The sequence below is a fragment of the Muscardinus avellanarius genome, assembly GCF_963383645.1.
Source record: "Muscardinus avellanarius genome assembly, chromosome: 3".
NCBI classification, from domain to species: Eukaryota; Metazoa; Chordata; class Mammalia; order Rodentia; family Gliridae; genus Muscardinus; species Muscardinus avellanarius.
In genome coordinates, this window is record NC_137788.1 from 9120382 (window position 1) to 9132538 (window position 12157).

At 54.1% G+C, this 12157-nt stretch overlaps 1 protein-coding gene across 1 annotated transcript; it reads right to left on the minus strand.

The window, feature by feature from the left end:
• Positions 1–1955: 1955 nt before the first annotated feature.
• Positions 1956–9538, minus strand: NPPA (natriuretic peptide A; the record flags this gene model as incomplete). Its single annotated transcript, XM_080691286.1, has 3 exons — positions 1956–2057; positions 8963–9289; positions 9416–9538. 3 exons carry the CDS (start codon positions 9536–9538, stop codon positions 1956–1958), a joined length of 552 nt encoding a protein of 183 aa, XP_080547412.1.
• Between the last annotated feature and the right edge of the window lie 2619 nt (positions 9539–12157).

Below are 12157 nucleotides of genomic sequence, written 5' to 3' on the forward strand. Positions count from 1 at the left end.
CGGCCGCCCCAGGCACGCGGGGCCCCAGCCAGCCACTGCTCGGAAGGCGGTCAGAGGCCCCAGGGCTGGTGTTGAACCACCCAGAGCCTGGGCTGGGCTGGCTGCCTCAGCAATACCTCCCCTCCTGCTCCCCGCGCCCCTTACCATCCAGTGTTGGCGCAGGCTGCCCGGGCCCCCGCGGCCAGGACCGGCCAGAAGTGCAAGTCAGGCCAGACCCAGGGGCCACTCGGGCAGTCCTCCTGCCCAGCCGCGGCTTCCTGGGGCCCACTGTCGCCTTAACCGTTCCACGAGGGGCTCCCCGAGGCAGAAGCTGGGGACGGCCCTTGCAGAGTCCAGTTTGTTGCTGAGTTAGGAACTGGGCGCTGAGAGAGCTCCCCATGTCCAGGAGCTGCCCCCTCCACCGGGCTCTCGCCTCGGCGTCCGCTCGTCCCTCCTGAGGGACAGTCTGCTGCCTGGAGTGAGCGGGCCTTCTGGCCTTGTCCTGTGGTTTGAATCTCCTTAGAACCTCCCCAGAACCCCAGAGCACTAAAATCTCACCGATAGCCAGGCGTGGTGGCGCACTCTTATAATCCCAGCACTTGGGAGGCTGAGACAGGAGGATCGCAGGTTCGTGGCCAGCCTCAGCTACTCAGTGAGGCTCGCAGCAACTTAGTGAGACCCTGTTTCTTTTTTCTTTTTATTTTATTTATTTACTTATTTATTTTGCAGTACTGGGGATAGAATGCCAGGGGCATTCTACCTCTGAGCTATACCCTCAGCCCTATTTTTTATTCTTTATTCTGAAACAAGGTCTCACTGAGTTACAAAGGGCCTCACTAAGTAGCTGAGTCTGTCTGCGAACCACAATCCTCCTGTCTCGGCCTCCCAAATGCTGGGATTGTAAGCATGCACCACCACACCTGGCTAGAGATCTTTTTTCAAAATAAAAAGTAAAATAGGGCTGGGGGTGTAACTCAGAGGTAGAAGACCCCTGGGTTCAATCACCAGTACCACACACACACACACACACACACACACACACACACACACACACACCACTAATCTCTGAACAATAAATCCAGTCAGATTGACATCTCTACTCATTTTTTTGTAGTTTTTTTTTTTTGTTTTGTTTTTTTTCTTTTTGTTTTGTTTTTGTTTTGGTACTAGGGATTGAACCAGTACACCCCAGCCCCCCTCCCCTTTTTTTTTTTGGTGGTATTGGGGTTGGAACCCAGGGGCCTTCTATCTCTGGGTTACACTCCCAGACCTATTTTATGTTTTATTAGAAACTGGGTCTCTTAAGCCAGCTGAGGCTGGCCTCAAACCTACACGATCCTCCTGTCTCAGCCTCCCAAGCCCGGGGATTACAAGTGTGCGTCACCACGCCCGGCCTGGTTTTGTTTTTTACTTTGAAACAGAGTCTCTCTAAATTGTTGAGAGTCTTGTTACATTGCTGAGGCTGTCCTCGAACCTATGATCCGCCTGTCTCAGCTTCCCAAGTACTGGGACGATAGGTGTGTGCCACCATGCCCAGCTCCCCTCACTTTTTTCTTTCTTCCTTCCTTCCTTTCTTTCATTTTCTTTATTTTCTTTATTTTTTAATTTCTTTTTCTGTGTGTGGTACTGGGGAATGAACCCAGGGTCATTCAACCTCTGAGCCACACCCCCAGCCCTATTTTTTATTCTTTATTTTGAAACAAGGTCTCACTGAGTTGCAAAGGGCCTCACTAAGTAGCTGAGGCCGTCCTGGAACCGCGATCCTCCGGTCTCGGCCTCCTCAATGCTGCGATTACACGTGTGCGCCCCACGCCTGGCTGAGCTCCCCTCGTTTTAACGTGCTGGCTATTTCGCCCCTTGCAGGTCCCCCCGGGTCTCCAGAACCACGTTTCTCCCCATCTGACTTCAGTTCATCTCCAAAATCTACTAGATTTTCTAAGTTTCTCTCTTCGTGTCCCTAGCAAGACAGCCCCAGCTCAGCCTTGGCCTTGCCCCAGAGCTAGCCCGAGCAGGGTGCACGGCCAGGCCGCCCGGAGGGAGCCCGGGGAGCGGAGCTGCTCCCAGAGCTCCACGGCTCCCTTAGGGCAGCAGGAGGGAGGGGTCTTCACAGGCCTCTCCCGCCCCACACCGCACCCTGCTGAGGGCTCAGAACTTCAGCGGGGCTGGCAGGGGCCTGGTCTCCTTGGGCTGCAAGCCTGGAGCGGCCCCTAGCGAGCCTGGAGCCTGGGGCCTGCGCTTACCTTCCTCCACTCCTAGGTCTCATGGTGTCCGCGGCAGCTCTTAGCTGGGACTCATTTGCATTCAGTGTTTTTAAACCATGACCGTCACCGAGGCACTGGTGCCTGGGCCTGGCTTCTGCAGCCTGGTCATGGGTCATCAGGCTTGAGGGTCCCGTGCCCAGCACACCCTACGGAATCTTCCGTTCTCATTCCACTCACAAACGGGCTGCCCCGGGATCTTTTCCAACTGACCCTGGCTGGTGGTCCTCTCTGTTCTGCCGTTTATCTTTTTGACCAAAATGGAGTGTGTGTGTGTGTGTGTGTGTGTGTGTGTGTGTGTGTGTATGTATTAGTTACTAGGGGTGGAACCCAGGGTGTGTGTGTTAGTTACTGGGGGTGGAACCCAGGGTATATATGTGTGTTACTGGGATGGAACCCAGGGTGTGTGTGTGTGTGTTTTACTGGGATAGAACTCAAGGTGTGTGTGTATTGTGTATATATGTTAGTTACTGGGGATGGAACCTAGGGTGTGTGTGTGTGTGTGTGTGTTACTGGGGATGAAACCCAGGGGGGGTGTATGTTACTGGTGTGTGTATGTGTTTTACTGGGATGGAACCTAAGGTGTGTGTGTGTGTATGTATGTTAGTTACTGGGGAAGAAACCCAGGGTATGTGTGTGTGTGTATGTATGTGTGTGTGTGTATTAGTTACTAGGGGTGGAACCCAGGGTGTGTGTGTTAGTTACTGGGGGCGGAACCCAGGGTATGTGTGTATGTATGTATGTGTGTTACTGGGATGGAACCCAGGGTGTGTGTGTGTGTGTGTGTGTGTGTGTGTGTGTGTGTGTTTACTGGGATGGAACCCAGGGTGTGTGTGTGTGTGTGTGTGTGTGTGTGTGTGTGTGTGTGTGTGTATGTTAGTTACTGGGGATGGAACCCAGGGGTGTGTGTGCTGGAGATGGGACCCAGGGTGTGTGTGTGTGTGTGTGTGTGTGTGTGTGTTAGTGGGGATGGAACCCAGGGTGTGTGTGTGTGTGTGTGTGTGTGTTAGTGGGGATGGAACCCAGGGTGTGTGTGTGTGTGTGTGTGTGTGTGTGTGTGTGTGTGTGTTGCTGGGGATGGAACCCAGGGCTTTGCACAGATTGGGCAAGTGCTCTACGCTCAGCTGAATCCCCAGCCCCCGGATGACTCTGAGTCCTCCAGTTCAGCCTCCCTGGGTGCCGCTGACCTGGGCGTCGGGCCGCTGCTCCAGTAAACAGTGAGGAAACGCAGCCCGTGCCGTGGGATTGTCTCGGCCGGCTGCCATCTCATTTATGGCAAAGCTCGACCACGTAACTTCTTCCTTTTATTAAGAAGGAATCAGTTGCCAAGTCAGGAGGATGACGTCTGGCCTGCCAGAAGCCGTCCCGACCCCCAGCCCTCTGGGTGGGCAGAGCCGGGGCTGGCAGAGGGCCTGGAGGGCGGGCCACAGCTGCTGGCCTGGGGCGGACGCTGCAGGGCGGACGTGGCCGGAATTCATCCCTCGTGACACGGTGTTGTGTCTGAGTCACCAGATCTCACTGTCATCGGTTTAGCCTAGAAATAGGCAATGGAACGCCAATGCCCATCCCCTGGCAGCAGCCAGCTGGCCACCAAGGAGGACCAGAGCCCAGGCCCCCATGGGTGCCCGCGTGCCCGTGCTCCTCCCGCCCGCAAGCCCTTTCCGCAAAGCCCAAAGATGACAACTTCACCCGCCCCCAGGAGCCGTGAGCCTCGCTCCCTCCATCTCTGAGCTCAGCAGATCACGCGTGGCCGGGCTCCGGTCTGTGGCTTCCCTCATGACCTTGCTTAGCTAGGACACCCGCTGGCCGCGGCCGGCACGGGATGGCCCAGAGGCGGCGAGGCCCGGGTGAGGCGCTGGGCCCCGGGAGGCCCGGCAGGGCTGCAGCGTCGCCCTGCTCCCGGGCCTCGGCATCCCACAGCCGCCGCGCGTCCCTTTCCTGTTTGCACTGTTTGTTTATACGGTAACTTAGCTAATTCCACTGTGTATATAAATTGTATTTTTTTTAATTTGTAAAATTCTATTTTTATTTGAACTTTTGGAAGTTGGAAGTTCTCGTAACGGTAACATGTCGGAATAAAATGTCTGTGTCTGTCTGTGAGCTGTGTTTCCACGGTGCCTTCTCTTCCTTCCTCCCTTCCTGTACTGGAGATTAATTCTGCCTCCACGCTACACACCCAGCCCTATTTTATTTTATTTATTTGTTTATTTATTTATTTTTGCAGGTCTGGGGATGGAACCCAGGAGCATTCAACCCCCGAGCTACATCCCCAGCCCTATTTTTGTTCTTTATTTTGAAACAGGGTCTCACCGAGTTGCAGAGGGCCTCACTAAGTAGCTGAGGCTGGCCGCGAACCGCGATCGTCCCGTCTCAGCCTCCCGTATGCTGGGATCACAAGCGTGCCCCACCGCGCCAAGCTGTAATTTTTTGTTTGGAATCAAGGTCTCACTGAAAGTCTCACTAAATTGCTGGGGTAGTTTCAAACCTGTGATCCTCCTGTCGACCTCCCAACTCTTGGGATTGTAGGCGTGCACCATGCCCGGCTGGTGCTCTTTCAAGGAGTGCTTGGTTTTTGTTCTCTTTCTACTTTATTATTATTTTCTTTATTTTTGTGGTACTGAGGATTAAACCTAGGAGCACTCTACCGCTGAGCTATGCCCCCGTCCCTTTTTATTTTTTATCTTGAAACAGGGTCTTGCTAAGGGACTCTGCTGGCCTCAATCAAGCCATCCTCCTCTCTCAGCCTCTTTAATCACCGGGATTACAAGACACCATGTTGAGCACCACCGTACTCAACATATTCCTTCTCTTGTTTTTTGTGGCACCGGGGATTGAACCCAGGGGCACTCTATCTCCGAGCTGCACCCCCAGCCCTATTTTAGTTTCTGTTTTTGAAGCAGGGTCTCACTGGGTTGCTGAGCCTCTCACTATGTTGCTGAGGCTGACCTCAAACCTATGATCCTTCTGTCTCAGCCTCCCAACTACTGGGATTCCAGGTGCGCACCACCACATCCGGTTCATTTTCCCTCTGAGTGCGACCCTGGATGGTCTCACCGTCCCCGTTCTCTCCTGTCACTGCCCAGCAGGCCTCTTATCCATGGGGTCCGCTGACCTTACCTTAATAAGAAATGTACTCCTGTGGGACATCTCAGGTCACCGGCCACCGCTGTTCTGTCCCCCCTGAGTGCACACCGCTGCCTCCAGTGCACTAATCCTCCTGCAGAAATCAGCTCTCTGGTTCCCAGAAGAGAAGGGGATCTGGTTTCCTGGCGGCATTATTCAGGAGCTTGCCCCACAGATCCCCCCAGCAGGAGCGCGCTCTGTGAAAGTTAAGACCTCGACCCGCTGGGCACAGGCGCACGCCTCGTCCCAGCACTTGGGAGGCTGAGACGGGAGGATCGAGGGTCGCAGCCAGTCTCAGCAACTTAGGCCCAGTTTCAAAGTAAGAAGTAAAATGGAGCTGGGTTCCCTAATGTACACGATGTACATTCATAAACATATTAAAGTCAGTAAGCCAAACATGAGAAGCAGCGGGGAGGACTCGGGTGGCAGTTGGGGGAGGGCAAATGAGTGACGTGCGCGTGTCTGCCTCTACCATCTCGTACCCCATTAAGATGTATGACTACAGGGCATCAGTTAAAAAAAATTTAAGTTCATTGCCCTAATGATTCATATATTTGAATAAAAATATTAAAATTAGCCAGGCGTGGTGGCGCACGCTTGTAATCCCCGCGCTTGGGAGGCGGAGACAGGAGGATCGCGCAGGTTCGAAGCCAGCCGCGCTGGCTTCAGAGACCCTGTTTCAAAAAAAAAAAAAAAGTATAAAATAGGTCTGTGAGTGTAGCCCGGAAGGTAGAAGGGCTTCCAGGAACCCCAGTACCACCACCCAAAAAATTTTTTTTAATTAAGCAGGTGCATGTATGTCATTGTCAACATAATTTACATTATGATGTAAGACTATAGTGCTCCAATAAAAGCACAAAGAGTTACTAAAATTTAAAGCCATAGGGCTAGCCGGGCGTGGTGGCACACGCTTGAGGCTTGAAGGATGAGTGATGTCCTTGGGACAGGACAGCGGGCACCCGGGTGGAAGGAAAGACTGAAACCAGGGTAGGGAGAGGGGAGTGGGGGGTAAGGAGGCGAGAGAGACTCTGAATCTGAGGCGGAGAGTGGGGTGTTTGGAGAAGTTAGGGTGCCGCTCCCCGTTGAAGGGGAACTTAGTGTCTGGTGCTTTCTGCTTAGGACAAGACCCTTTCCAGAAGTAGATAAAAAAGCTTTAAAACAGCTTCATTGTCCCCAGCGGCCCTCACCTCGGTCCAGTCCACAAGCCCAAGCCCCTGGGACCTGAACTAGGGAAGACCGTGGTCGTGTTTCGCACGGACTTGCGCAGTATTGGCGCCGCCAACCTTCCTTCACCTCGAAACCCCGCACTGAGCTTTTGAACCCAGCCCTCTACCAAACTAAAAGTGTAATCATTTACTTGGCCGCAGCAGCTTCCCGAGATGACCGGAGAAAACGTAGCCAGTACCCTCATTCTCTAAGTGCGCCCTCAAGCAAACCAAAACTGACCAAGAAGGACTACTGCGATCGCGTACAGGCTTCCTCATCTGGAACCAGGGGGGAGCCCAGATGCTCGTTTTCTTTTCAGTGAGCAAGTCTACGTACAAATAAATGTCCTATCAGCCTCCAGGGGCTTTTCCAGGCTCCGTGACTGAGGCTGGAGTAAGAGGCATAGCAGGTGGAGAGCTGCTGTTTGAGGTCCCCCCACCTCCCCACCCAGAAAGCAAACGGAGGGAGAGGCGGGAAGACGGAGAGAGAAGCTGAGCGCCCTTTTCTCCAACTAACAGTAAAATGATGAGGAATGGGGCGGGGGAGGGGCTGTACTGTCACGCCCAGAAATGAAAGAAATCACAATGGCAACTGCTGGCTTCTGTCCGTGGTGCTGAATTTTATTTATTTATTTCCAACTGCTTTTGGTAACAGGTGAGGGTCTACCTTAACGCACGGGCTGGGGGAGGCAGGGAAACCCCAAATAAACCACTTCATCTACATTAAGCACAAAACGTGAGGCCCGTCGGCAGGAAACGGGAGCTTCTAGAAGGGGCTCTTCGCAACGCCATGGCAACGAGATGAGAACAGACTCGGCGGGAGAGCCCAGGCTGAGGTCTCTCGCGGCCTCCCCGGGGCCTGGCCGCCTGTTCCTCCCTGGATGTTATCTTCGATACTACAAAGAGAAAAACAGATTTGGCTTGGTGACCTGGCTCTACTGGAAGAGCCAGCTTCGTAGGACAACCCAAACCTCTTACCCTGACCCGCCGACCAGCTACTCCCCACTAGCCCCTACCTACTCTGGCCGGATGACCCTGGGCCCCCAAAGCTGATAAACAAATTATACCTTAGCACTAATAAGAGCAGTCTTTGCCAGTTTCACTTAACTCCTGAAGCATCTTGCGGTTCCAAGAGGAACGTAAATTGCCAATTAGCGGAGTAATGATGACCTAGCCCTGTGAGTATTTTAATTCCCCAGTCCTGTGGCAGTAATTTTTTTTTTGGTACTGGGGATTGATCCCAGGGGCATTCTGCCTCTGAGCTACACCCCCCACACACACATTATTATTTTTTCATTTTGAAACAAGGTCCCTCAAAGTTGTTGAGGGTCTCGCTAAGTTAGTGGGGCTGGCCTCAAACACGCAGTCTTCCTGACTTAACTTCCCAAGTACTGAGATGACAGGTGTGGACCTCCACACCCGGTGGCAAGGGTGTTTTTAAAAGCATTTTCTCTTGCCAGGCGTGGTGGTGCATGCTTGTAATCCCCACGCTTGGGAGGCGGAGACAGGAGGATCGCGCAGGTTCGAAGCCAGCCGCGCACGCTGGCTTAGGAGACCCTGTTTCCAAATAAAAATGTAAAAATAGGTCTGGGAGTGTAGCCCGGAGGTAGAAGCGCTTCCAGGAACCCCAGTACCACCAAAAATAAAAATAAATAAATAAATAAAATAAAAGCATTTTCTCAGTAGGCTGTAGCCAAGGTTGATAACATTGTCCTGGTACTCACAGGGACACCCACCCAGTTGGGACAGAAATCTCAGAAGGAATCTAATCTTCTACACCAGTCACTTTTCCACCAAAGATTCCCCCAGTAGGGCATGTATGTATGTGTGTGTGTGTGTGTGTGTGTGCGTGCTTGCGTGCGTGCGTGTGTGTGTGTGTGTGTGTGTGTGTTTCACTGGGGATTGAACCCAGGGCATTTTGCCTCCAAGCTACACCCCCAGTCCCCTTTCCCAATTTTTTTTTTAAATAAACAAGGTCTTTCTAGGTTTCTGAAAGTCTCTCTAAATTGCTGAAGCTGTCCTGGAACCTGCAATCCTCTTGTGTCAGACTCCCAAGGATTGGAATTACAAACCTGTGCCACTATGCCCAGCCCCTGGTAGTATTCTTTTTTTTTTTTTTTTTTGACAGTACTTGGGATGGAACCCAGGGGCTTTCTACCTCAGAGCTACACTGCCAGCCCTGTTTTTTATTCTTTATTTTGAATCAAAGTCTCACTGAGTTGCAGAGGGCCTCACTAAGTGGCTGAGGCTGCCCGGGAACCGCGATCCTCTAGTCTCAGCCTCCCGAATGCTGGGATGACAAGCCTGCCCACCACGCCCGGCTCCTGGTAGAACTCTTTGCCAAGTTTGGCCCATCAACAAAAGCACAATTCTCTTCCCATCCCCAACTCCACTTACCCGGAAGCTGTTGCAGCCCAGTCCGCTCTGGGACCCAATCCTGTCCATCCTGCCCCCGAAGCAGCTGGACCTCCGCAGGCTCCGAGGGGCGGTGAGCAGCGCCCTCAGCTTGCTTCTCAGGAGGGCAGCTCTATCGGAGGAATCCCAGGGGCCTCTCCCGAGGGCGCCCCCATCTCTCTGGGCTGGGTTGACCTCCCCGGTCCAGGAAGACACATCAGACAGAGAGCCAGGAGCTGCCCCCACTTCCTCGTTCTGCTCATTTATGGCTGGTGGGGCCACCACCTCATCCTCTGCAGGCATCTTCTCCTCCAAATGGTCCAGCAGATTCTTCATAAAAAGAAAATACAGGGGAAGGGAGAGGTCTCAGCGACTGGGAGAATACCTAGAGAAATACACCCAGGACCAGAAAGCCCCCCTCCCTGGCCGCAGGCTGTGCCCCCTTCCCAGCCCTACCTTGAACTCCATCAGGTCTGCATTGGACGCGGCACTGTACACGGGGTTCGCTCCGGTCTGGCCTGGAAGCTGCACGGTGAGGACGAAGAGGAAGCCCAAGGCGATGGCGCAGAGGGAGCCCATGCTGCTGCTGGCCAGGGAGCGGTCTGGTGCCTGCAGTCTCCTCTCTCTCCTCTCCGGGTTTCCCGTCTTGGCCTTCATCCGTCACTGCCTCCAGCTGCCCAGCGCCGCCGGTTTTTATAGCCCCCTAGCTCCCCGGGAGCGCAGGGGGGCCAGCACCCCCAATTCTGTCACTTGTGGCGATAAAGTAATGGGAGTGAGGGGCCAGCGGGCGATGCCCTTTTAAAGTTATCAGCCCGGCAGCCCCTCTGCCTCGAGCAGCCCCAGCGGCTCCCCACATTCTTGCTGATTGGCCTCAAGAGGCCCCCACTTCAAAGGTGTGAGGAGAGCAGAAGCGAGTCCTTGGTTATCTTCCCGCCGCGCCTCGGGATTCTTTCTCCTCCGCCACAGGACCCGCTCTGCTCCGGGAAGCCGAGGGTGACGGCTGGCGGGCGCCCAGCTCCCCGTCTGTTTGTGGCTGGGCTGTCAGGGGCTCCAAATAAGGGCGGGAGAGGAGGAAAGAGCGGGCGGCTGGGGAGACTCGCCGGAGGGAGTGCGGATGCCCCAGCTGGCTTCACACCTGATTCATCAGCTGCGCGGGTGAACCTCTGGCCTCGGACAGGCCGCCCTCCTGCCCCGCTGTACCTCGCCGCGGTCAGGTGGAAAGGGAGTCATGTTTTAGAGTATTAAGTCAGCTAGGAAGCAGATGTGATTAAGGTCCCAAGAATTCGGCGGGGAATTGTAAACACCCAAGAAAGTCGGGGACAGAAACATTTCTCTCCAAATCTCCTCCAGGTCCCTGATGACATCCCTGCGAAGGGCCCAGGGGGGCGGGCTCAGAGGACGCCACCGTCCTTGTCTCTTCAGCCTGCTGTTCACAGCTTAGACTCAGCTGGAAGCTCGTAATGGCGCCCCTCCCAGGAGAGCCTGTCTCTCTGCGTCCTGGGAGATGCAGGGAGCATTGAAGGTGGCGTAGGCAGTTCCCCTCCGTGCCCCTGTGTCCTTCTCTGAGGCCAGGCAAGTGACCAAACCTCGCAAGAGCCCACAGAAGAAATGACAGGCAGGAAGAGCATCCACCCTGAAGGGTCAGCCTCTATTTTCTAAACCCCAAACTTTGCTGGGGTCCCGTGTGCGCACTGGGTGACAACACTAAACTTGAGGGGCAATGAGCCCACACCGTAGCCCCGAACAAATGCACCGCATACGTCTTTGAGGCCTTCCTGCCTCCGCGCTACGCCGCCAGCCCCCTTTTCTGTTGTTTGGTTTGGTTTTTGTGTTGAAACAGGGTCCTGCTAGGTTGCCGGGAGTCTCGCTACATGGCTGAGGCTGTCCTCGAACCTGTGATCCTCCCAGCTCAGCCTTCCAAGCGCTGGGATTACAGGTGTGCGCCACCACACTCGGCTACATCCATATTCTTATTTTATTTTGGGTACCCTGCTGTTTCTGTGCCCCGGGGCACACTCCACATTTACACTCTACCTTCCTGATCTCCAAATGCCCCGAGCAGTTCTCCCTCCCTCTGCCCGGCAGTGTCTTTGGTGATCAACAAATTCATGTAAGTTTGGCTGATCCCCCTCCCCCCATTTTGAACTCAAGGACAGGGCTCCATCAGCTCCTCCATGGTTTAGGCTACTCCTGGGAAGCTCAGGACACGTGTCTTGAATAACCACTTTCATCCTGGCAGACCCAACCCAGCTGTGCCCAGCCCTCTGTTAGACAGAAGCTGTTATGCAGCCACGAGGCAGAAAATCAGGGCAGGAAGCGGCCAGAGGTCACGAGAAATGCCCGGGGTGATAGAGTTCTAAGGTAGAGGATGTAAAAGGGGGTCTCGTCAGTCATCCCGGGGGCTCGGGCTACCGCTGTGGGTCGACCCAACGCAACTTGAAATCTGAAATCGGTGCAATTCTAAGTCGGAATTGGGGCCAAAAATCCATCGTGTTCTGATCAGCCCCCGGAATGCGTTCACAGCTTAATTGCTCGGCTGCAGGGTTATTATTAGCAAAGAGAACTCAGCGCCCGGCCACCCTGGGGACTCGGGCTCCTGGCTGCGGACGTCACAAGCCTGTCTCCTGGAGATGCCCTTTGAGACAGGCCTTTGATGCGGGTGGAGACTTCCGGAAGGCATCGCGGCAGGTGGCCGCTGCTCGGCCCAGCCTCTGAGGACCACTGCTGCTGCTGCCGCATCCCCAGCCACGGCTGAGGTCTCTAGGTGGGCCTGGGGAGGCGGAAGTTCCGTCCCAGCTTCCAGAAAGAATGTGTCCACCTCCTTTCACTAATGTACATCACTAGGCAATTTTCCTCCTCCAGTGAGAAAGTGGGACGGGATGTGAGTGTCACTGCTTGAGTCCCCTCTATTATCGAGGGTTTTTTGTTGTTGTTGTTGTTGTTGTTGTTGGTTCCGAGGTTTGAACCCAGGGACAGTCAACCTCTGAGATACACTCCCAGCCCTTTTTATTTTGAAACAGGTTCTTGCTAAGTTGCCAAGGGTCTTTTTTTTGTGTGTGTGTGTGTGGTATGGGGGATTGAACCCAAGGACATTCTACTTCCCAGCTACATCCCAAGCCCTGTTTTTTATTCTTTATTTTATTTTATTGCGGATCTGGGGGTGGAACCCAGGGGCATTCGACCTCTGAGCTACACTCC